Here is a 27,492-nt window from a genome sequence, read left to right on the forward strand (position 1 = left end):
GCAGAGATTGGACATTGTTAAGCTAAATTTTTTGTTTAAATATTTTGTTTAAAAACAAAAATAAAATGCTTAGATGGTGTTTAAACTTATGAGATAAATTTATCCCTCTAGAAAATGTTTTCATAATTTCTTTTTATGGCAGTTTTTTGGGTGAAATAAATTGTAAGAACAAATTTTGAGATACCTGATAGAGTTAATGAAAGCAGGAAATTGTATTATTATTTCAAGGGAATATGGAATAATTTAATTTTGAATAGGAAAGCTAATCAGAAGCTTAATGTCACCAAGCCAATTGTGCTGGGTTCATATTTGTTGCATTTTGGTCCAAGCTTAAATGCTTCCCACATCTCTTACTCACCTATCATTAAGTGAATCTTGTGACTTAATCATAGACTGTTACTTGTTTGTTGTTAATTGGAGTGCAACCAGAGCCAATATTAAATATTCTTCCCTCTTTCTGTTGACATCAAAGTATGCTCTTTGCTTGAGGAGAAAGAATTTCAGTTATTTTTTGTTCAGTTTTTAGAGCAACATGGGTGTATTATCTTTATGATTCCTTGCATGAAGCATTCTCACAGAGCTGACACTCTTGGGCAATATCTTGGATAAAATTAGCTCAAATTAAAAATGGTATCATTAAAAACTAGACCCATGCTTATATGCTTACGGAGAAAGACAAGATGACAGTGACTGAGAGGCTGGTTTCAAACAACGAAGATAAAAATTAAATAATTTGAAGAGTTTTGATTTATTAATAGAAAACTTTAAATATCCATGGAAGGAGAATGTTAAAAGGATCTGAGACATGGTCATTATATATATATATATTTTTTTTTTTAAATTTATTTTTAAGAGAGGGGTTAAATGAGATAGGATAAGAAACAAGACTAATAACATTTCTAATCACGACCTGGAAAGTTAACTAAGTTGAAAAATTATAAAAGAAAAACACTTCCATTGGGCCAATTCATATTTCAAAGTTCAGCAACACTACTTATTAAATTATCTATACTCTTGTGATATAAAAATAATGATACTTTATTTCATTTCTTCTAAAACCATTTAAAGGTTTCATATAACAGTACCGTACAAAGCTGTTTTTGATACATGCCAGTTTGATACAAACTGGTTACAAAATTCAGATCTGTATCTATTTGATTATTGATTGTGACATTTGGAAGCCTTGACCTGCTGGAAAGTTGTTAATATTTCTCTTTATATATTAGGTATATCACGAGGGGAAACTACAGCTAAGTTTCTCATTTCCTTTCCACCTGAGTCACACTTTGTTTAGCAGAAAAAATTCATGACTGGCTTTGTTACGGTGATGACATAGTCTCTTGGATTTGGTTGGAAGTTTGAAGCACTTCTTCCCCAAATGACAACTAATACTAAAAAGGATTTAAAGAAATCTATTAGCTGTGAGGGGAAAAAAGATGTTAGAGAAAAACAGGGATGCAGGCAAGTGGGGAAAGAGGAAAGACAACGGCCATTTTTCCAGGTGTCCCTCCATAGAGTTTTTCAACATCTGGTGACATTCAGACTTATATCTAAACCTAAAGGGTATTATGCTTCCATTTCTATTCAGAGGGCTCCTGAAGTATGAGAAAATCTGCTAAAAAAAAAAAAAAAAAAAAATCTGCTGTGGCCCTAGTGTGGCTGGAGATTTAGCCTGCTAGTAATTCTGAACCCCTGGACTAATTTAATGCCCATGAAAGAAGAGTTGCTGTGCTCTACTCACTCTTACCTTGGCAAGTTTGTCATAAACTTGTCATAAGCCTCATAAAATGATAAGGCTTTAGAGGCTTCAGGATACTCTCTTGTGGCCTCTTCTATTTCCAGTGGGTCTTGAAGAATGTTCAGAGGCAAATAGGATGAAGTGGTTGAAAGACATGAGTTTGAAACTAGATAGACCTGTTTGGATGTAACCTTTTTTTTTTTTTTTTTAAAGATTGTTTATTTATTTTTTGAGAGCGAGAGAGAGACAGCGAGAGAGGGAACACAAGCAGGAGGAGTGGGAGAGGGAGAAGCAGGCTTCCCTGCCGAGCAAGGAACCCGATGTGGGGCTCGATCCCAGGACCCTGGGATCATGACCTGAGCCGAAGGCAGACGCTAAACGGCTGAGCCACCCAGGCGCCCCTGTTGGATGTAACTTAATGATATTTTAGTTCTGACTTTAGAGAATTCTCCTACTTGCTCTGAGTTTCAGATATGCTCAACATGATGATTGTAAGGCTGACAAATAAGAGTTATTATGAGGATTAAAGGAGTGAAGGTTTGCAAAGTAATCAATACATTGCTTGGTACATACGATAGAAGGATGTTGACTACTCTCTCTTCCCAAGAGGTTTACTGATATCACACCTAAATGGTAATCTCTTCTTAGCATCTTGGACTCCTTCTGAGAGGCACACTGGTATGGCTAAGCATATACAATATGGAACCAGATTGCTTAAGACCAAATCACAGCTTTCACCCTTCTTAGGCAGGTTAGGCAGGATTGGGGTTAAGTCAATAAACATTTTGAGACTCAGCTTCCTCATCAAATAACTGGAAATAATATTGTATATTTTAATGCATTATCTCCTGTAAACTGCTTAGAAGGAGTGCCTGGCACATAGCAAGTATTCATGCAGGGTAGCTGTTTTCACCGTGACCACCACCATTGCCATCATCATCATCATCACCATGTACCTGCTGCCAAATATAGCCCTTCCTCTATATCCACACTCATATGGGAAGTTTGGCGCTGATATAACAAAACAGTGAATAAGTTAGCTATGGTTCCCATTTGGCCTTAGAATGATATTAATAATTAATTTCTCAGTGGATTTTTACCTTCTTAGTTAGGTTTGGTTGTGTTCATTTTGAAGAAGGGTACGTGTATAAATTGGATATGAATCACAACATACCAATCTTGCTGTGATATTTAATGATTAAAGGTTTGTCATGGATAACCCAAGTCCATTGAAGAATACCGTTAATCAGATGAGACGTGGCCTTCCTATACGGCGCTGGCTTTTCAAGTATTGTCAGCACAGACCATGAAGTGTCTTTTATACTTCAGTGGGTGAACATTAATCAGTTTTTGCTCCATAAAAGGGCATTTCCATAAATAAGCCTTGTATTTTGCTTAGCAGATTTGATGCCCAGCTCCACTCTGAAGTCCTCAAGGTTCTTTTTCCCCCAAAATATAGGGGATCCATCATTTGAAGATGGAGGAAGCAAGGAAGGAGGTAACCAGACAGAAACAGAATAGCAAAGATCCTAAGATGGGACAGATTATGGTACATTCATGGAAATGAAAGGCTAGTATGACAAAGCAGTGAGGAAGAGAGGGAGAGAGAGAGCATGTGTTCCTTTATAGAGGGCCGATAATTTGACTTAGTTCCAGATATTTATCTTACAGTCTATGTTTACCCTCTTATCAGAATCCATAGTCTTCTCAAAGTATCCTCTGGCTCTTCAAGGTAAACAGTAAGAAGGGATGACCTCAGGGAAACTCCACTGTTACTACTCTCAAGAAGATAGCAATGAACATTTATCACAGGTTCAAATGTTTGTGAATTATTTACAGTTGAGTACTTTGTGTGTTTTTGTCTTCAGAATTCTTGGCCAAATTATAGGAAAAACTCATATTTTGACTTCATTTATTTGAAATTTTTCCAGAAGTAGGATGGGATGAATTCCTTCTCTTGTTTGAAATTCATTACCCAGAAAAACACATTTTAGGGACATGGGTATTGAACCTTGTTCATTTTCCCTTCCAGGTGAACAGGGAGGTAAAAGGGTGAAAGGTGAAAATTTTTCCTTCTTTAACTAGTTTGTGGAGGGTACTTAAAATACTAGTCTAGTAATCTCAAACAGTATGTTTAAGGTGGCAAATGTACAGAGAACTCTTGCTACATCTTAAGATAAAAAGGCTCTCTAGAGAAATAAGTTAATAAGACATTCTACCCACAAAGTAACTAAATGTGTTACATTAGCCTTGAAATATAAGCATAGAATGATGAATCATTTTTGACATTGTAGAAGCAAATGACTTTTGGAAAATGTGGTGAGTCCCTGTTGATTCAAAAAGTCTTTATATATTTTATTTCATAAAGCACATTGATAAATGAAACTTAGGAACAAACAACTAGATAAATGTCAAGATGCATACAGTTTGGTTCTATATATATATATATATTTTAAAGATTTTATCCATTCATTTGAGACAGAAAGAATGAGAGAGAGAGAGCACATGAGAGGGGAGAGGGTCAGAGGGAGAAGCAGGCTCCCCGCCGAGCAGGGAGCCCGATGTGGGACTCCATCCCGGGACTCCAGGATCATGACCTGAGCCGAAGGCAGTCGCCCAACCAACTGAGCCACCCAGGCGCCCCTGGTTCTATATTTATATCAATATTTTTCCATTCTTAGATTGGAAGATCTTTTAAGTGTGTTTAGCTATTTTCCAATTGCTTTATTTGTGCAAATGATAGATTTTTGTTTTTTTTTTTTTTTAAAGATTTTGTTTATTTGACAGAGAGAGGCGCAGTGAGAGAGGGAACACAAGCAGGGGAGCGGGAGAGGGAGAAGCAGGCTTCCCGCCAAGCAGGGAGCCCGATGCGGGTCTCGATCCCAGGACCCTGGGATCATGACCTGAGCTGAAGGCAGACGCCCAACGACTGAGCCACCCAGGCGTCCCAGATTTTTGGTTTTTTTATACGTAGTTTCATAACCTACTTTTATCTCCTAGATGAACTTTCTGGATAATACCTACATATATTCATATAATTGACATATCTCTGCTTCTATGAAGAATCCATATATTTATATCTGTATCTACATTTGTACATAAAGGCATCTGTCTTTATATCTATATATTTTTGTTCCTTGACGCCTGTGCACACACTCTTTTCTCTGCCTGGCAAATTCTTATTCTGACATTATTGATTTCTTCTCATCTTTAGCTCCTCAGAAACGCTTTCCTTAACCACTCAGTGCCTCTTGTAACACCTGCTCTTTTCCTTCTTGACACTTAGCACACTTTATATGCTAATATGAATTTTAATGTTGAAAGAGATAATTCAAGTCTTAAGCTTCATGTGGGCAGCAGTGCCACCTGTTTTGTTAACCACTGTTTATTCGGAACTTAGCAAAATGTCAGCATAGTAAGAAGTCTGTTTGTATTTGTTGAATGAATGAATGAATGAATGATTGTTGAGGACAAAACGTGTTAAGATTTTTCCAAAATTTTAGTGTCATTTATGCAAGAAAATCATGTTGTTAGTTTAGGGAAATTATTTAAACACAACCAACATGGGCACCTGGGTGGCTGAGTCAGTTAAGCATCTGCCTTCGGCTCAGGTTATGATCCTGGATTCTTAGGATCGAGTCCAGCATCGAGTCCTTCATCGGGCTCCCCGTCCAGTGGGGAGTCTGCTTCTCCCTCTGATCCTCCCCCCTCTGATTTTTTCTCTATCTCACTCCACCCCCCCAAAAATAATAAATAAAATTTTTTTAAAAATTAAAAAATAAACACAACCAACAAATACATTTAAAATTTTTTGAGCCCTAGAAAGAGTGGTATAGTGTTTTGAGAAATACCCTGTACCTAATAGGCACTTGAAAATCATTTCTCAACATTATTTTATTTTTTTATATTTTATTTTTGTGGCAAAATTAGTGTTTGAAGAAAGATCATAATCTTCAGGAGTTTCAACCTTAGAGATTCTATATGCTCTTCTGAAAACTCTGTTGTGCCAAAATCACACACATAAACATAGATTCATTTTTAAAGGCTGTAGAAATTATTACTTGCTATGCTGGGAATAATAGAGCCTTGCTGATTCTATAGAAAATAGTCTTTGGCAAATGCTTTTCTCTGCCCATATGCACACATTTGCTTTTCCCGAAGACGTCAGACAGGTAGTCCTGGACTAGAAGTCAATAAGAAAGAAAAGGAGAAAGGTAGCACCATTAGCTTTTCTCTTGGAATACATTTCAGCTAGGGCTCTGCTTGAGGCTTGTGAAAACCAAGATAAAATTATTAAAAAGTCAGTCCATCAAACACACTTGAAAATATTATCTCGTTATTATTTTTATTCTGGTTGCAAGTCACTATTCACCAAACACAACTTTAAAAAATGTTATCCCTTCCATACTGACCTTTTCATTTCATGTATAGCTCATAAACATTTATCAACTGAAGCATTAAAAATAATTGCATTTATCTCTTGATATTTTTTTAATATTTAAAAAAATACAAAGGCTAATTTTATTTTGCTTAAAACCTAGTTACTGAGGTAGCATTCACCATACAGAGGACTAAAATCACCTTCCAAAGATGTTTTGTCTATTTGTCTGAAAAATGTGGTACTCTGTGCTATGGAAATTTGGAACATTAGAGTCGACTGGAATTATATAGTCAGCTCTCCACAAAAATAATGGTCCTGGGATATAACAAATAAATGAAATCCACAAATAATCCGAAGCCTTTTTTATAGAGAAACCTTTTTACATAGAAATGCCAACAGCTAGCAGAATTGATAGAGCCAAATGTCCTTTGCCTATCTGGTTCCTGGTGGAGGTAATAATAAGCAGGGTAATGGCCCAAAGACAAGGAATCAGAGAAAAGCCGAGAAACAAAGGTTGTGGTTTTAATCAGCACTTGAAACACAATGTTTATTGCACACAGTTTCCTGAATGACTTTAAAATGTGAGCAAAGCTAATTTAACACCCGACCAAGGGTTTTAAAACAACAGTAAAAAACTTAAACAAACAAACAAGCAAACAAACAAAAAAACACCACAAGCTGTATCTGATCAGCTCACTGCACTTTGAACAAAGCTAAACTTTACCAGTGTGGATCTTAGCTTTTCTTGCACAGATCTAAGGAATTTGTCATGATGCCATAGGCTAAGTACCCAAACCAGATATATTACCATTGAAATATTACAAACCTTGCATAGGCCACCAGTCAGTGCCTTTTTTTTGCTCTGTTTGATTTCTGGGTTTTTAAAATTATTATTTGGGGGAAGATGCTTGATCACGGAACACATTCTTTATATATAAGGACACATTTAAAGATGAGTATTTCTACAGTGGATAGGAATACAGAATTAACGATCCCAATGAGATGATTTTGATTCCCAAGAGCATCAGATAGCTTTATTTCATTCTTCATTGCTCATGATATCATGCAGAGATGTGCTGTTTGGACCACAGGTAAGTACAACGAAAAAGGCTTGATGTCTGGACCCATGGCCACTATGGAGAACTTCATAAGGGTTCAAGAAGGTCTTTCCAAATATAAAGGATAATCTAGTTTTTTTTTTTTTAAAGATTTTATTTATTTATTTGAGAGAGAGAGAGAATGAGAGACAGAGACTATGAGAGGGAAGAGGGCAGAGGGAGAAGCAGAACTCCTGCTGAGTAGGGAGCCCAATGCGGGACTCGATCCAGGGACTCCAGGATCATGACCTGAGCCGAAGGCAGTCGCTCAACCAACTGAGCCACCCAGGCGCCCCAAGGATAATCTAGTTTTGATTCAACTGGTGAAACGAACAAAATAGAGACAATCTCCAAATATCCACATTGTTATTGCCCCTTTCAAAGATATATGAGCCAGTCACTTAATGGGCTAGTTTCACCTAATATTGTTTTGATTCTTGATTTAATTTCCTCTAAAGATGGATAATATGAGGAAAGGAAGGCATTAAAAACACTTGGTGTTGTCTTTGGAACTCAGCGTCTATCCATCCTCGAAAGAACTCCTTGACCCTTCTCACTTCGCAACACTAAGTTCTATATACCTGGCAAGGCAAACGTTCTTGCTCATTAAAGACAAGTCCCTCCATCCCTGCTGGAGTGAAGGAGTCATAACTTCTTAGGAAAGAACACATATGATTTACAAAGGTATGCCAGGTTACTCTGAGACATTGACCAGTGGGATATTCCCCCTGCCCTTCTCAAATTAGAGAATTCCTGATTTAAACATATAATAAAATGCTACAGTTCATCTATTTTATAAATTTTGAAAAAACTAAAACTCACATTCAGATTTCAGTGTCTTTGATGTATTTCAAAAAACTAGTATTTTCTTTTTTAAAAAAATCTTTTATTTTTCTTTTAAGATTTTCATTTATTTGAGAGAGAGAGAGTGAGAGAGAGTGAGCACGAGAGGGGGGAGGGTCAGAGGGAGAAGCAGAACTCCTGCCGAGCAGGGAGCCCGATGCGGGACTCGATCCAGGGACTCCAAGATCATGACCCGAGCCGAAGGCAGTCGCTTAATCAACTGAGCCACCCACTAGCCCCACTGACTAGTATTTTCTAAATTGTGTGTGTGCATGTGCACGTGCTACGTGCTTCGCCATTCAAGTAGGCTTTTCATAGAGTTACAGTATCACTGAAGTGGGAGGAGACATGGAGGTGCCTAATCAAGCAGTCTCTGCTTCAGTACAACCAATGGCAGGACAGTGTATCCCATAAGTGAGCATGATTAGATTTTAGAATCTTCTCTCTTAAGCCACCTGGCAGGTAGATGCTCTGACTTTGGTCAAGTCTTGGCCTTTTTGAGCTTCAGCTTCTCAATTTATAAAATAGACGTGGTGTTTCACAAGTGTTGTGAAGATCAGTGAGATATTATGTATCCTAACTAAACTGTAATGGCTATATAATTGAAGCATTATTTTAATTAACTTCCATCAACTTACTAAGGAGCAAAACAATGTTTTCCAAATGTAAGAATAATAATAATAGGAGCAATAATAATAATATAGCTCATTGGTGCAGAGTAGCCGTAAGAGTGCTAAGAACTTTATATGCATTATCTCATCAAAAGGAAATTGTGGTGTGATGAAAATGTTCTGAAATTAAATACTGGTGATGGTTGCACAACCTTGTGGATATACTAAAACCACTGAAGTATATATTTTAAAAGGGCACATTTTATGATATGTGATATTATATCTCAATTAAAAAAAGAAAATTGTATGTGAAAGAGTTTTGGAAAATTACAAATGTACAAGTGGTCTGCAAAGTGCGGTGAAGGATACAATGAGGCTTAAGTCAGTATTTTTTCCTACTCTCAAGTTCTCTATAATATAGGTGAGACATTAAAACAGATGCATAAAAACCAACACCTACAGAAGTACCTGAGGGAGGATTGTCACAGGCTTTCACAGAGTATTAGATACTTTGAGGACCAAGAGATGCGTGTAAGCCTTGAGGAGGGTGTGTCACTGTCTGGGATATAGTTTCATGGAACCAAAGGAACTCTACATTCTGTAGAAAGGAGACAGATTAGAAAAGGCTTACTACCCTTAATGGAGATCGGATGGGAAAATGAAAATACTGTTTTCTTAGAATGTCTTACCCCTCAATGAGATCTTTCTGAAGTGGCATCACTGATGATCTCTCCCACTTCTGGTTCCCTGCTCTGTGGTGCTATGAAATGTAATTAGCCAAAAAGAAAGATGCCCTATTCCTGACTCAGTCCTGTGAGCATACCTTGGCTTCAAGATCTTTTCCCAGAATATGGACACCATCGAAGTCATTCTTTTTTAGAAAGCCCCTCCACCATGGTCAGGTCCCAACACTGATGTTTATTAGCATTATGATTTGGGACACGTTAGTTTAACTCTCAGAGTAGACAGAAAAAAATAGCACTCAGCCTTCGGGTTGGCTGGGAGTTTTAAGTGATAAATCGTCTAGAGCTCAATGTGTTGCACACAGCGAGGACTCTGGGGTGCAGGCCCTGGAACGAGATGTGAGACAAAGGGAAGATATCTTCTGTGTCCCTGAGTGTCTTTGGTATCCACCAGCTGTATTACAGCTGTCTATATGCTAACTTACTCCTGCCACACATTCAGAGGCTTCTTGAGGCCCTTGAGAACCATTCCCCACAGTGCACCCTGCTCCTCCTTGCCGCTCCCTCAACTGGTTTATGGGTGTAAATATTTGCATGCATGACTTGTCATCTTGATTTGATTGAAAGCTTCCTGTGGGACAGAGAATGCACTTTACATGTTTGTACTGTTTACACATTTAGCCCAATGCAAGATGCATGTCATATATTCCACTTTTTATTAGCTAAATGAATAAAAAATATTATCCAGTGGGAAAAGTGGGAGACAAGGCAGCAGTACTTTCTTGTTCTTGAAATGATGATGATGTGTGTACATTTTATTTAGGGGGAGGTGGTCGTGCATTTCCAGCTCAGGTCCAGGTTGAGGGAACTAGAACAAAAATATATCTAGATTGGTAAACACAGTCTCTACCAGATAGGAAGAACTCTATTCTGTTTTACCTATTTTGTATGCATACAGATTGAAATAGATATGCATCTGTAACATACAGACATCTTGCTTGAAGTATGCCCAAGATATCAAGTACACCATTAAATCATAATCTTTGTTAAAATAAATATTTTCAAGCGAATATGTGATTACAGATGGAATTAAAAGGTGCATGAAACTATGGTGCCACTTGCTAGAACTTTCAAGTTCCTTTCCATTGTCATCTTTCATGTTTCCTTTTAACTTGGTTTAATAATATAATCCTTATTCAGAAATGAGCTTTTGTGAGAAAAAATCAATAATTACCTTTGTCACTATTTATTTAATGAATCCATGGAAAGACTTCATTAAATTATAAATGCCTTGTTACTGATATTCTCATAATAGATTTTTGAAATTATATGTGAGCCAGTTATCTATTTCAAGGAAGATACAATGCTGAAAGATCAGTACATGTCCAGTGAAATTACTGCTGGTTTTGCTAATACAATATTCATGAGAATTTGCCGGAGACAATCACATTTAATCCCAGAGAATAAGAATTTGAAATGGATTCTTCTAAATTGTAATTATCCATTGGCAAGAAAGTTTAGTGAGTTTTATTGTTTATATAATTGAAATGACTTGCTATTCTGTCAATATGGGAGGGGATGTATTTATTTTATTTTTATTTTATTTTTAAAAGATTTTATTTATTCATTTGAGACACAGAGATACAGAGAGAGAGAGAGAGAAAGCATGAGCAGGGAGAGAGGCAGAGGGAGAGGGAGAAGCAGGCTCCTCGCTCAGCCAGGAGCCCGATGTGATGTGGGGCTCAATCCCAGGACCCTGGGATCATGACCTGAGGTGAAGGCAGACGCTTAACCATCTGAGCCACCCAGGCACCCCATTATTTATTTTAAAGAGAGAGAGTGAGTGCGAGCTGGGGGAGGGAGGGGTCGCAATTGAGGAGGGATAGAGAGAGAGAGAGAGTCCTAAGCAGACAGCTGAGCGCGGAGCCTGACAGAGGCTCCGATCTCACAACCATGAAATCATGGCCTGAGCCGAAACCAAGAGTCAAGAGTCGGATACTTAACCACTTGTGCAACTCAGGTGCCTTTTATGTGCGTTTTTAATTCATTTGTTTTCAGGGAAAAAATGGACTCTATGGCTTGATGCACCCTGGGTCGGGCAAATTATGTCTGATTTCATGTGGAGTCTGTTGTCTGAACCTACTTTGGTGGTATTCAGTTCTGTTCTAGCTGACTAGAGTTTGAATTCATGAAATATTAAAGGTTTTGGAAGTCAAAGGACCAAATCAACATATCCAGGAAAAGATGGACATAGATTAAAAGTCAGAAACTCTCCAAGCATCACCAAGCCTCATTGTTCCTTAATAGTTTTTTTATTATGTTGCAAGATATGAATCCCTGCAGAATCTGGGGATTTTTATATCCTAGAAAATATGCATTTTACATTTCATTTTGCTGAAAAAGTTAGGAACAAAGTAAAGGGATTTTTTTTCAGTTTGTACATTTTATACCTTTAGCATTGTAATGCTTCTGTTCACTGAACTTGAATCTCGTTAATAATTAGAACTCTGATAATAAGAGACTATTGTGGCCTTCCTATCAGAACAAGTAGGGAACTTTAAGAATTTCTTTCAGTCTTTCCTGGGATAAGAAACACGTCTGTAATAGAAGAAACCCTAGAACAGGGGACAACTCCAGAATAACAAATATCTTCATGCATTTGTTATGTTGAAAGGGCTGATTCCTACAATGCAACAGGAATATCTTCACGCACTTGTTATGTTGAAAGAGCTGATTCCTACAATGCAACAGGAATTTAAATCTGGTGTCCTGTGGAATATTTCTTTCTGACTCTAGGGAAGTCCAGGGAAAATCTCAATACTACTTTTGCCACTCTTGGATAGTAAAAAAGTCATCCACTCATCTTTACTCATAGAAAGTAACTTGAGTTCACTCCTTTGTAATAATAAGTACAATTTCAGTCAAAGCCAGTTTATTAGCCCTGCTTGGGCTGCCTTGGAGCTGCTAGTTGCATGGGATGAGGGGATGAGGGGAGGGGGTTGTTTCTCCTCTTGTTTCAGTGATGTTTGCTTCTTTCCTTCCTTCCTGACTCCTCCAGACATGAAGCAGGAAAAGGAAGAGGAGATAAGGGTCCTTTTTGATCTTGGCTAATCTGAGAGAAGCCATCTAGCTGGGTTTAGCCTATACTGAAAATTGACTCAGGGGACACTTTTAGGGAGCATTTTAGTGGGTTCTTTAGTGCTTTTAACCACATCATTGGACCTTCTTTACCTGCAATTCCCTTGAGGTAGGTAAATGCACCTCCTTCATGTGGTTATCTAGGATTTCTGCCTTAGTCCCTGACCATCCACCACGGCAACTTCAGGTTCTTTCTTTTGAGTTGTCTTCACCACTTACCACCCCCCACCCCATCTCTACCAGTGGCCCTCTCGGATGTGATACAACACAGTTCTGTGCTGGCCCTCTAACCCATGGTCTGTGGGCAGTGCTCACGTGTCATTTGTTCTAACAAGCTCTGATACACAGGTGCAGTAATATGTCTTTGCTCTGGTATCAGAGCATCAGCCAACCACAGTCCCCTCACTTGATGATTTCTCAAACAACAGTCCAAACCCAGGACGGAGCAAGTGGGATTGCTGACTACCCCAACCATTGCCCCAAGTTCCAGGAGACGAGCTCAAACTTTCTGAGATGTTTCCTTGAAGTCACTTTCCCCTGCACTTGAGGTAAGGGAAAAGTAACCTTCCATACAAATCACAGCACAGCCTAGTTGTCTCCAAAAATCCTCCTCCAGTTATCCATCTCTTCTTGGCCTTGCTTGCCTCTTTAATGATCTGAAAATAGGTACTTAATTCAGGGTCCCAAAAACAGTTGTCAGTGTTCTCCTTTGCAAGTCTGGTACCTTATTTTGTAGAATAGAAGTAGCAATCTGTTTTTTGACTTATTATCATCTCAAAATTGCAGCTGAAATTGAGAAAAAAAATAGTCCATTTTAACATTCTATAACATCTACAAATCAGTTGCTACTGTCCCCTATAAAATTATTTTAAACACATATTGATTGATACATATGTACATTCTTCAAAGCACAGTATGAGGCCTGGTGGTGCTCCTACTCTAGCAAGAAAGATAAAACAGTAGCAAAGGACACCTAGATTAACCAAATCTACTAACTGCAGTTATAGGATGACCCAATATTCCTCAAATTCACTACGTCAAAAACTAACGATGCAATGTATGGTGATTAACATAACATAGTAAAAAAAATTTAAAAGTAAATAAATAAATACCGAAAAAAAAAATTCAGCCTAGTGTAATCATTAGGAGCACAAACTCTAGAGCGAGACTGTTTGGGTCTGAATCACAGCTTTTCTCTTTCTAGCTGTCTGACCTTAGCCAAGTTACCTAATCACTCTGCTAGGGTTTCCTCATCTGTCACAAGGAGACAAAATGGTACCTTTCTCATGCGGCTGTTATGAGAAATACCAGCGTTAATATTTGTAAAGTCCTCAGAACACTATAACGGTGTTTGTTAAATAAAGATAACAACAAATCTCTTAAATAAGGTTCTTAACTTTCCCCCCCCCATGGAGCTATATCACACATGTGTTAAAAATATATACCACGTGAAATAATTTACTGAAAATGAGCAAATTGGAATTCTACCAAAATCAGGAAATAATGGTTGCTTGCGCAAAAGACCTATGCGGAAAAAAATGTCTAAAAAATATCTCCACAGTCCCTTGCATAAAATTTTAGTTTTCATGAGAATCCTGCTGTTTGTTTATCCCTGGAATGATTCTACAGAAAACCCAAATGCCTTATAATGGTATATATTTTAAAAGAGGGATTATAAGAAATATGGTAGACATTAAAAATAAGTCTAGAGGAAAACAATACACTTGAAGTCTATGTATCTTTTAAAGTTGCTCTACTCTTTGATTATGAGTTTCCCAAGAACCAAAGTTAAAAAGGAAATATGACTTTAAGTCATATTGCCCATCAAGCCCAAAACAAAATACACAATTTAAAGTCCATACTCACTTATTATAAAAAAGAGATCCTTTATAGATAGTAAGAAGTGGAAAAAGAAAAACGGGAACCTTTTGCATATCAATATGAAGGGTACAATGAGCAAATGTCCCAAATAGCATCTTCAGATACTTCCATTTAGTTGATGCGGTTTTGTACAAGATTTTCTTAAAATAACTCTGAGTGTAAGCCGATGCCATATTCTTGCCACCTAGTTCAATGATGGGAATCCATTGAGAGGTTAAGAGGATGTGGTCCAAATCTTCAGATTTTCTGATATTCTGATTATAAATTTCTGCAGGAATGGATAGATTTTATATCCTTTAGACCCCTCTTCCCCCATGTTGTTCCTCTCAACTGAGGTTTGTTGAAAGATGAGCTGAAGACAGTTTGAGGTTATGTACTCTGAGGGGGACCTGCAGTGCGGGTATTCTGTGCACCTGATTAAGGGCAAATCCATATGCTTTACAAATCAGCTGAGCTCGTGGTCGAGCTGACGGCCCTGCTGTTAGAGAATGGTTCTCAGAAGCAGAGGACATAAGCACACTGTTCTCTTTGCTGTCTCATAGTATGACATTCTAGAGTTAACAGCAACAAACTTTGCATTTAGAATGATTTTAATGCTGCTTTGCATAATTCAGAAAGGAAGTTAATTGTAGATAACTGCATCTTGGCTTAGATAGAAACCAAAAATGAGGGGCTGAATTCTAGTTCTACTACCTGTCTATTAAGTTACCTGACCTTGAACAAGTCATTATACCATCCTGTGTCATAGTTTCATCACCTGTAAAAAGAAATTGAGTAAATTTCAGGCTCTTAACATTTGATGACTATTTTTGTGAATAAAGACTAAGAAACTGTACTCACTAAATGCCTGTCCGTGTGCCCCATAACCTTGAGAATGTTTTCCTCTATTATGAGTATTTATCATTTGGCTCTAAACAGACTTAATTGCTGCAATTTTACCAGTTATTAAAATAGATAATTTCAGGTGCCTTCTTAGCACAGTAGGCAGCACGTCAGTCTCATAAAATAGATAATTTCAAGCCCTTTTAAGGGGAGGGATGGAAAGAGTGGAGTAAAGGAACTATGTTAGAGACATGACAGGATGCCCTTCCACACAGGCCACTGTGCACCTTTTCTGTGGCAACCTCTGGGAGTTCTCTTGAAAGTGTTTTTATTGGCATATCCATCATCCATGAAAGAGATGCTCCAGATTGACCCAAATGTCAAGAATCTTGCTTCTAGTACATGAATTTTTCAAAAGTGAAATTGGAGAAAAGCAGTTGTTGCCTGAATCATGTTCTTGAACAAGACACTGTATGTAATTTTTTTGTTTAAAGTTGTGGTTTCCTAAAACAGGGACTAGGAAGGTGAGTGGGGGGTAACAACATGACAAGAGAAAATGCCTTGTAGAGGACCTAAATAATATATAGTTATGAAAAGAACCCAAGATGAACTTAACTGAACCATGACTGTCTTGAGGGAAGTGATTACACACACACACACACACGTGATATTATATAAATATACACACACACAAACACACACAGATTTATCTCTGAATCTCTGCTTTTACTTTTTATTTAATTTATTTAAGCTAAACTGGAAAAAACAATTCACCCATTTCTTCCACCCCTCATCCCCTGCCTCTTACAGTCACCAATCTATTCTCTGTGTCTACAAACTTGGTGTGTTGTTTGCTTGTTTTAAATTCCACATATAAGAGAGATCATACAGTATTTGTCATTCTCTCTCTTACTTCACTTAGCATAATGCCCTTGAGGTCCATCTATGTTGTTGCAAATGGCAAGATGTCATTTTTAATGGCTGAATAATATTCCATTATATTACCATGATTTCTTTATTCATTCATCCATCTATGGATCTGTAGGTTGTTTCCATATCTTGGCTATCATAAATATTGCTGCAGTGAACACGAGGTGCATATATCTTTCCGAATTAGCATTTTTGTTTCCTTTGGATATATACCCAGAAGTGGAATTGCTGGATCATATAACAGTTCTATTTTTAATTGTTCAAAGAACCTCCATACTGTGTTCCATAGTGGTTGTACCAATTTACATTCACATCAACAGTGCAAAGGGTTTTCTTTTCTTCAATCCTCACCAACATTTTTTATTTCTTGCCTTTTGATAATAGCCATTCAAACAGATATGAAGTGATATCTCATTGTGGATTTAATTTACATTTTCCTGATGATTATGATGTTGAGCATCTTGTTATATACTGGTTGGCCATCTGTATGTCTTTGGAAAAATGTCTATTTAAATCTTTGCTCATTTTTAAATTGGATTGTTTGTTTTGTTACTGTTGAATTGTATGAGTTCTTTATATATTTTGAATGTCAGCACTTTATCATATACATGATTTGCAGTTATTTTCTCCCATCCAGTAGGTTGTCTTTTCATTTTGTTGATGGTTTCCTTTGCTGTGAAGTTTTTTTAGTTTGATATAGTCCTACTTATTTATTTTTGCTTTTGGTGTGAGATTTTAAAAAATCATCACCAAGACTGTTTAATCACAGACCTATGCCTCTGAAACAAATATACATTATATGTTAAGAAAAAAGAAGAAGATAGTAGGAAGGGAAAAATGAAGGGGGGTAGTTCGGAGGGGGAGATGAACCATGAGAGACTATGGACTCTGAGAAACAAACTGAGGGTTCTGGAGGGGAGGGGGTGGGGGGATGGGTTAGCTTGGTGATGGATATTATAGAGGGCACATTCTGCATGGAGCACTGCGTGTTATACACAAACAATGAATCATGGAACACTGCATCAAAAACTAATGATGTAATGTATGGTGATTAACATAATAAAATAAAATAAAAAATTAAAATAAAATAAGATGACAAAAAAAAATCATCACCAAGACCTATATCAAGGAGCATACTGCCTATGTTGTCTTCTAGGTTTTTTATGGTTTCAGGTCTTATGTTCAAGTCTTTAAGACATTTTAAGTTAATTTTTGTATATGGTGTAAGATAGTGGTCCAGTTTCATTCTTTTACATGTGGCTGTCCCGTTTTCCCAATGCCGTTTGTTGAAGAGACTGTTCTTCCCCCATTATAAATTCTTGGCTCCTTTGTTGTAAATTAATTGGTCATATGTGTGTTGGGTGTATTTCTGGTCTCTCTATTCTATTTCATTGATCTGTGTATCTGTTTTTAAGACCAGTACCATAGTGTTTTAATTACCATAGCTTTGTAATATAGTTTGAAATCAGGGAGCCTGATGTCTCCAGCTTTGTTTTTCTTCCTCGAGATTGGTTTGGCTGGTCAGGATCTTTTGTTGTTCCATGCAAATTTTATGATTCTTTGCTCTATTTCTGTGAAAAATACCACTGGAATTTTAACAGGGATTGCATTGCATCTGTATAATCCTTTGGGACATTGTAACAATATTAATTCTTCTAATCCATGAACATGGAATTTCTTTCCATTTATTTGTGTCTTCTTCAATTCATGTTATTAATGTCTTAAAGTTTTCAATATACAGGTCTTTCACCTCCTTGGTCAAATTTATACCCATGCATTTTATTCTCTTTGATATAATTGTAAATGGAACTGTTTTCTTAATTTCTCCTTCTGATAGTTCATTATGAGTGTAAAGAAAAACAAGAGATTTTTGTCTATTGATTTTGTATCCTGAAAATTTACTGAACTCATTTATTAGTTCTAACAGTTTTTTTATGGAGTTTTTTTAGGTTTCTATATATAATGTTGTATCATCTGCAAATAGTGACAGTTTTACTTCTTCCTTCCAATTTGGATGGCTTTTATTCCTTTTTCTTGCCTAATTGCTGTGGCTAGGAGTTCCAATACTAATTGAACAAAAGTGGCAAGCGTGGACATTCTTGTCTTGTTCCTTTACTTAATTATTGTTAAATGCTGACTAATCAGTATAACTTCATACAACTTTTTGTCCCCTCCTCCCTTCCAGCACCAAGGAAAAATTGGAGTTAAATTTAATGTTGGAACAGATGACATCGCCATTGAGGAGTCCAATGCAATCATTAACGATGGGAAATACCATGTAGTCCGTTTTACGAGGAGTGGTGGCAATGCCACGTTACAGGTGGACAGCTGGCCAGTGATCGAGCGGTACCCTGCAGGTAAGCCAGTGACTGTGTACTGGGAGAAGATTTTATGGGAAGCAAACTGGAAAACAAAGCACTATTTTGCGTCCGTTTCACCAAATTGTGGGTTTTCTGAGAAACCATCAAGTATTTATTGGACTTTAAAATCGTGTGAATGTAATGCTATCCTAAACTGTTCTTGATACAGTGTACAAATGACATTTTATAGGAGAACTTGAAGGCACACAGTATCGTTTGCAAAATTCAGGACATCAGTGAAACCAGAAAAAATGCACACATAAAAGGCACAACATGTCAAAGCTCTTTTTACTGGATCTTTGCATTTGAACAAAGGAAAGGCTTTGTCAAAAGTAACAAAGTTAAAATTTAAAACTCAGGGAAGGAATATTACACAGTTTTCTCCAAAGAAAATAGGACCAGGTGGTTCCTTTGTTGGTGGTACAGAGCTGAAACTCATGAAAGGTGCAAGAGGACCATGGGACAAACAGAGAAATAGTAAAGGAACAATATATAGTACTATAAATCACCAGTTATAAAAACATGTAACTAACTGAAATTTGTTTTCACTGTCATATAACCATATGGGAGTTTCACAAGGACTCTCTGACACTAGCATTACTCATTTCAAGTCTATAAAATGAATGTCAGGCTATTATTAAAATAAAAATTACCTTTTTCATTGTTAATCAGCTTTGTCAGTTCTACATTATTGAAACAAAAGCAATAGATGAGAAATTTAAACCAGTGTTACTTGGGGTTGCATATAGTCTCAATTAAAAAAGCATGTTGTTTTTAAGTAAAATAAAATTAAAAGTATAATGGTTATTTTACTTCATTTATTATCATCTTTATATTTTAGTACAAAAGAGGTTACTAAAAACATCAGCTTCATTTCTCTCTGCTCCCCTTTTAGATACAACTGACTTGTATAACAGATTTATAGCACAGTATAAAGAAAGAATATAAAAAGAATTTTTCATTTTGTACAGTAAAAATGATTACCAAAATGTGCATAAGCCTCTGTTACAAGTTTTTGTTTATTGGCAGAAATAATTTGAGGAAATAACTAACTTATTAAATAAAGATTAATTTTTCTTGGTACTGACTCACAATTAGGAACTGTCTAATGAAATGTCTGTGTTGCCCTCCTGGACCTTTGTGGATTTAAAAAAATATCTACATCTTCAAGTTTCATTTCAGACCTGTTCTGTAAACCTGGTGCTCTGCAAATATTTGCTGAATTAAGTATAATAAAAAAATCCAGGTCTATGACAATATTCAGAAGCAAGCAACATTAATAATATGTCCAGTGCCCATTATAATACTGGCAAATAGTAGGCAGTCAATAAATATTTGCTGAATTGATGTCCTGGGAATTATCCCGATTTTACTCTACAGTTATGAGAATGTACACCTTATTTTACCATCTGTAATAAGATGAAGGAATGGAAGATTTGGAAGGGAAGTAACTTAAATATGCACACAATGTCACACAGTCCCTGCTAATACCTCATTGCATTTATTGAAATCCTAATACAAAGGCATTTTTCATAAAAACTACAGCCTCAGTGAAATTATGGAAAAGTAAATTGGTGAATTTCCTAAAATACGGATTAATCAATAACTTTCCTGAGAGGAAGTTATTGCCCTGGACACCATGAAAGATGTAAAGTAGGATAAGGTCTAGGCCCTGTCTCTGGGGGTGTTGTGTCTGTGAATAGTAGAGCTGGACATGTAAATTGACAAATCCCCTTGCTATTATAGTGTGGCAGTTGCTTCTTGAAGCCTAGCATTGTTTCACCGGTTAAATTGTTAAAATTATTTCATTTTAGTAACTTTTTACTCTTATCACACTTTCCGTACTGCTATCTGTAAGAACTCTGCTCTAGAGAATGCTAATGGTGACCTATGAGGGGAGAGAGGAAGTCACACTCTGAAGTTAGTTTGGGAAAATATGTGTTACTAAGTTTAAAATATGTATACTTGGACTTTATTAATACCCATTATGCATCTCTAAAAGAGAAATATAGTATGCATTTCCCAAGCATAGATAACCAGAATCTAGTTTTCTAATGCATTAAGGCATTTGGGTAAATATTTTATGTTTTTTAAAAAATTTCTATACCTCTTTGATATATTGTATCTGATTGGGAATCCTTTAATTGTGCACGTACTAGATACTATGTATGAGGTATAGTTCAAAAAAGATATGATCTTTTCTGGTGGCAAGCCAGTGTCCAATTTGACTACTAGTAGCTGAGATTGGGGCAGTAAATTTATTAAGTCAACAAATATTTGTATATTTTTCTAGACTAATATTTGTTTAACATATACAGTTTATATTTACCAATTAAATGGATGCTCATTATAGGGAACAATGTAAAATATATTTAAAAATCAGAAGCTGGCAATATCATGAGAATTAAGGAATAAATCTTTAAAAATAGTTATTTTAGATGCAACCTATTTTATATTTAGTCAAAGATTCTATATGCCCTTTCATTAAAAAGTATTTTCGATAATATTGATTAATCAAGAGTAAGCAAAGTTGCAGTTATTATGAAAGATACAAGCAAGAGTAAAACACAGAATCTGTCCTCAAGAATGTGAGAGCACCTATGGGGAATTTTAATATATACATGTAAAAAGTTAGTGATCGATATGTAAAGAACTCAGGGAATCACCATTGCTGTTATCAAGTATTTTTTTTTTTAAGATTTTATTTATTTATTTGAGACAGAGAGAATGAGAGAGAGAGAGCACATGAGAGGGGGGAGGGTCAGAGGGAGAAGCAGGCTCCCTGCCGAGCAGGGAGCCCGATGCGGGACTCGATCCCGGGACTCCAGGATCATGACCTGAGTCGAAGGCAGTCGCTTAACCAACTGAGCCACCCAGGCGCCCTGTTATCAAGTATTTTATTAATCATCTGTTCTATGTGCATTTCAGCATGATGTTGAGATAGGAAGTAAACCATGAAAATTTCAAATACCTTTTTCTTTTGGATCTTTATCTGTAACAATGCCATGAGGTCTGAATACAAATTTAAAAGTATATGTCATCTAGTTTAAAGTTTTTAGAACAAAGTGATTTTACGTCTGAGTCAATAGAAATGTCTAGTATATCTCTTATATTGGTTTGTGGTAAGACTATTTTTATTTTATAAGTTTTTTGTTGTTGTTACTCTTCATTAGAAAATCAGCTAGACTAATGCTTTTACCACCAAATCCTATAATCAGAGAAGCAGGAACCAACAGACTATATTTGGTTCCCTTTAGAGTGCCTGCACTGCAAAATATAGATAATAAGGACTGAAATTAGTAATTAAGTATAGCACTTAACCATCCATTATAGGGCTTTGTGGTAAGTGCTTTTATATGAAGCAATTCATCTGGTAGCAATGCTATACCTTTAATGAAAAGCACCTAAAGCATTGACCAGTGGTATTACCCAGTAATTGTCTAGAAGGCTTTCATAGAGAAACTAATTAGTAGAGGTAGATTTTATGCTCTTTTCAAGTATATGAAATATTCCTTTAACTCAAAAATTCATATTTTAGAATAAATATTCAATTTTCTGAATAGCAGACCCAATTTCCATTATTTTTTGTATATGGAGCAGTGAGTAGGAATAATATTTTGCAAGCCATTTAAAGATGAGAAAGCCATTTATTGGTGCTTGTTAGTTAAAGCTCTAGAATATAATGCATCGTTAATCTCTGATTTGTTCCTAATTATAGTTATGTAGCAAAATTTCTCTCTCAACAAAAATAGCTTTTCTTTTCTCATAATGTTAATCCACAGAACTTAACATCATCTTACATGCCCAGTCTAAAGATTGCTCCAGGTAAATCACAGTTACCTTTGAAGATAAACCTTTGAGTTCATTTGTGTACCAGTGTGCCAAAAAATATCCTTTACACAAGGCCAAATATTCATTTTATTCCTGTCAAATTAACACATCAAATCAACAAATGTTTAGAGGATACGTACTACATTAAAGGGACATACGAGGCTTACCATCTGGTTACAGAGATACGTAAGAAGTGTTGGAGATTAAAAACATACTATGTGAGAAAATACAGGAGTTATCATGTAATATTTGGTTAATTTCTGATTAAGAAATACCAAAAAAAAAAAAAAAAAGGAAAATATGTTCCAAGGAAGAAGAAGCCATTTTGAGTAAGTGGTCTAGTAATAATATGAAAAGAATAGGAAACTTGATTTGGGTCTTGAAAGGCTAGATTTTTATTTAGAGGATGGCATGCATTTATGTTAATGAGACTAGCAGGAAAAGATAGAGACAGAACATATTTAGAAAGTTATTAAATAGTCCAGATATCAAAAGATACCCTAAGGTAGGGAAGAATTAATACAGAATCCAATAGAAGATCTGGTCTTCGATTGAATAGGAGAGTCATTTTTACTTTTTAATCTGTCTGTCTGTCTCTCTGTCTGTCTTTCTCACCAGCAATTTTTCAACATTCTGTTGCTGCAGTGTGTCATCAGACTGCACCAAGTAACAATGAAATGAAAACCTGTGGTAGGAATGAATAGAGAAGTCAGAGACATGGTTCTCCCTTGCTAAGAGTTTAGACTTTTAGGGAGACAAGAAGGATTCAGAAAAGTTGGCTAGTGTCAAATAAAATGGGTCAACTTCAAAATTACTAGTGAAGAGTGTAATTGATATAGACTTTTTAAAAAGGAGAAAATGGTGGTCTGTGATGATTTAACAAAGAAGATCACTTAGGAATAGGAAAATTTGAAAGAAAGAGTGGAATAGCCCAAGGAAAGACTCTATAGAGATGGTGTCAATATTTTTCACATGATTATTCAGTTTGGCTCAAAGATCTTATGGGTGTTATCTCTAAACCTTGACTTTGTTTTCGTCTTCAAAAATTGGTAAAACATTTCAGAGCTCAGGAAAGTCATAGTGATGATGTCCCTTTAAATTCTATATACTTAGTTTAGATTGATTGATTGAATTTTAGTTTAAGTCATCAGTAATTATTGACTATCTATTTGAGCTATTCCATCATTTAAAGATTCCTAGTTGGACGAACCATGAGAGACGATGGACTCTGAAAAACAAACTGAGGGTTCTAGAGGGGAGGGGGGTGGGAGGATGGGTTAGCCTGGTGATGGGTATTGAGGAGGGCACATTCTGCATGGAGCACTGGGTGTTATGCACAAACAATGAATCATGGAACACTACATCTAAAACTAATGATGTAATGTATGGGGTTTAACATAAGAATAAAAAAATTAAAAAAAAAAAAAGATTAGAGAAAGATTCCTAGTTGGTACTAAGTGTTGGTCGGTTTGATGATCTTGGTGTTTTTATTTAGCTTTAACAGAATTTTTCTATGTATGATGTAATTGAAAAAAATCTACCTCATTTGTGATCATAGCATTTGAAGGAGACAAGGAACTTCAAAGATCTTCTATTCCAGCTCCTTCATTTTTCAAACAATAAAATGGAACCTTGGAGAGGCTAGTGGATTTAATCAGAATCACTGTGCTAATTAGTGGTAAAGTCAAAATTGTACTTGGGAACTCTTGTTTGCCAGCTCTGTGTACCTTACTTTATACTTTTTGGAAGACAAAAAACAAGAGAAATCATTAGATGTATACTTTAATGTAGCAAGGTATACTCTTCATAGCTAAATATGAAGACTTACACGATTGGTCATAATTGTGTATATTGGTCCATGTCACAGTCTATTACTTCTGCTGACCAACACAGACGCATATACACACAAATCTTATGAGTGCTAAAAAATAATAACACATGTAACAACACTTTTCTTAGAGAAACCATAGTTATTTTGCTTATCACTCAACTTTGGGGTCAGTAATACTCATTAGTAAGCACTGATTATTTTTTAACCTCACTTTTAAAGCATTATTAGCAAATTAAGTAACCCATTATGAATCATCACTGTTTTACTGTTCCTGCAGCATTCAACCTTTAAGTTAACATGATTTCAAACTTTATGTATTTATTCATTTGCTATATTTATTTCTCAGTTGATTTCAGTAGCCAGAAGAGGAGTGCGTCATTAGAGGATTCAGGTGTTAGAGATCCTTAAGGATTATTTGGGAGAAAAACTGTACCTTAATAGATTTGTCAGATGTCTTGGTTAAATGTATTAGATATGGGAAATGTTTGAGTGAATTTTGTTTCCCTTCTACAAAAAGTAAGGCAGTGAAAATATAACTTTCTTATGGAAAATGATAAAATCATAGAGAAGACTCGAATCATTTTTTGAGTAAACAACCAGTTTTTGGTAGAGTCCAACAGAAGACATGATGATCAGGACTTGTCACATAGTAGGCTACTTAAACAATTATTGAATAAATCCAGTTTCCTCATTCAATTTCTATGTAAAAACACTGTCTTTTGCTCATCGTTTTTAGTCAAAATATCCTTATGTGCATGGGTGAATATTAATGTGAATATATAATGTTTGGCTTCTACTGGATGTAGTTAACTGTTTACGAACTAAAAATTTCCAAAGTAAAGCTTGCATACTATGAAATATCTGAAACTTCAAATACTGTAGCTGTGTTAGATAGAATTAGTGACAAAAACTCTGACTTTTCCAGTGCTAATTATCTTCTTTCATGGTGCTCAGTTTTTCTGATGTTGGGGGTTTTTCTTGAGACTAACTTCCCTCATGTTAATAATGAATGTTTTATTCAGCAGTATATTAAATATACCAACCTAAAATGCCTAGCTTCAGGGAGATTGTATCCAAGGAGATAGAAATGATATGTTCTCATCCTCAGTCATTTTTATAGATTCTCCATGGCCTGGGGTTTTTGTTTTTGGTTTTGGGATTTTTGTTTTGTTTTGTTTTGTTTTAATGTCAAAAAGTTCTTACAGTTACTGTAAGGCAATCATATTAGGATTTTTAATTTTCTGACAAAGTAAAGAGAAAATTCCTCTGATGGTTTGGTGGGCTTTGGCACCATTTATGCTACACAGGCTAACAAACATAGATAATATAAATAAATAATAACACTTCTTCATGATTTCCAGATTTCCCCTTTATCTTCTTGTTCCCCACTATTGTTTGCAAAGTACAATTTTAGTACTTTAAATTCTATCATAATAAAGTTATGTATTGATCTCACTCCTGAAAAATACTCATGTTACACAGAAAATGGCATTATCATAATTTTAAGTAAGGATAGCCAAAGTATTGACTGAGGAATTGGGTTTAGGGACTTTTCTCCAGAGGCATTGATAATCAGGTTAATGAATTTGCTTACTGCTTACAAGCAATGAATTACTAATGTCACATACAAAAAAAATCAGTTGCTACTACAAATGCACAATTTAGTTTTTAGGAGGTGAGGTGGAAAAATGTTTAAAGAAATAGCTTAAAGAGTGAAGGTCAGAGAAATTACATTTTTAAGGATCTTAGGCTTTCAGGAAACTTCACAGCTTTTCCAGGTGTTTGGTTGATTTTGATAAGATTTATAGTTTTATAGCAATGCTTTTATAACTTCATCAGTATCCAAAGGTTTCTTTCTTGTATCACACAGTTGATAATTGGAATTCAAAATAATAATTGTTGAGGTCAAGATTCACCGATAGATGCTAAAGTTAGTGCTCAGAAGTAGGAGTAGAGACTAGCAATTTATGTAATGTAAAAGTGTCTCCTTCAGGGCGAAGATAGAAACTTTTCACAGAGAAACTCAGCAGAGCACCCTAAGTGATCAAACTAACCATCATCATTAATAAGAAATATTGACTTCATGTACCTCCTGACATGATGCAATGAGAAAGTTTTCTCAACAAAAATTTATGACCTCAATCTAATCATGACAAATGTAATGTGGGACTCTGGATTGGATTCTGGAATAATAAAAGCACATTAGTTAAAAACTGTTAAAACCTAAAGTTTTACTTTAGTTTGTACTAAAGTCTGTACTTTAGTTAATAGTATAATACCAATGTTAATTTTTTGGTTTTGATAATTATTCAATGGTTAGTTATGTTGCTAACAGTGGGGGAAGGTGAGTGAAAGATAGGTGAAGCTCTTGTTACTATCTTTTATAAGTTTTCTGTAAATCAGTACTTTTTAACAAAAATTTTAAAAATGATTTCTATCCAAAATACCTTTTACTCAATTCTATATAACATTATTTCAGAAAAAAAAAAAGATTTTAAATAATAAAACTTCATGTCTTTGTAGAACTGGTAAGTCAGATGTAACTGTTGTGATAAATTATGCATTAACATGTTTATTTGGTTATTAGAAAAGCACATTTATTCCTAAGAAATATAAACCTAATTTCTATAACAATCCAAAGGTGAAACCTAATCTAATATTTCAGTTAGTTCTTAATGAAGACAGAATGACATAATAAATGTGAAAGTCTTTTGAAGTATAAGCCTTTTAATAGGCCATATATTAAAATTTGAATTATGATGATGAATATTTTTTGTCAAATTTAGCCTCATGGGTTGAATATTTGTCAAAGAAAGACTTTCATCTTAAACATTTTAAAGTCTGCTTTGTTTTTAGCCTTTTGAATCTGACTGTATTAAAAAGCAGCTGAGGTTCCTACCTCTCCTGAAAATTTGAGACTAACTTCCCTCATGTTAAGTATTATTGAAGTGATTTTTCATCTTGGGCGTATTATCTCTACTGGTGGCCTGAATATTTAAAATATCCATTGAGAGTCCAAAAGAGAGTATACCTACCATAAGTCTGTCTAGATATTAGCATATGCATTTCCAATGAAGTATTTTAGCTGAATTTATGAGATATAAAACTGGACAGAATAGAGGAACATCTAGCTTCCTTTTTCTAGATAGTGTCAACTAATTGATAGCATGCCATAATTTTTCAAGGTCACCTTTGCTGAAGCATTTTAAAAGTCCACGTAGAGTCTTCAGCTTTCTCATTTGTTGGCAGAGGAGTTGGATGAAAGTTTATTTTCTGGTTTCTGGCGGAGAAACAAACAAAAAGAAGCTTTAAAAAAAATGCGAAAGTTTGCTTTGCTGGAAAGGGG

The 27,492-nt window shown here is 35.7% G+C and overlaps 1 protein-coding gene across 14 annotated transcripts in view; it reads left to right on the forward strand.

Moving 5' to 3' along the window:
- The window catches only part of NRXN1 (neurexin 1), a 1,139,755-nt gene that overhangs the window by 962,433 nt on the left and 149,830 nt on the right, over positions 1-27,492 (forward strand). For all 14 annotated transcript variants that reach the window (XM_035001585.1, XM_035001587.1, XM_035001593.1 and 11 more), the window contains one exon: positions 18,310-18,481. In XM_035001585.1, the coding sequence (XP_034857476.1) occupies positions 18,310-18,481 (172 nt within the window). The remainder of the gene's footprint in view (positions 1-18,309; positions 18,482-27,492) is intronic.

Source organism: Mirounga leonina, unplaced genomic scaffold (assembly GCF_011800145.1).
Source record: "Mirounga leonina isolate KUSES-001 unplaced genomic scaffold, KU_Mleo_1.0 Mir_125, whole genome shotgun sequence".
Classification (NCBI taxonomy): Eukaryota; Metazoa; Chordata; class Mammalia; order Carnivora; family Phocidae; genus Mirounga; species Mirounga leonina.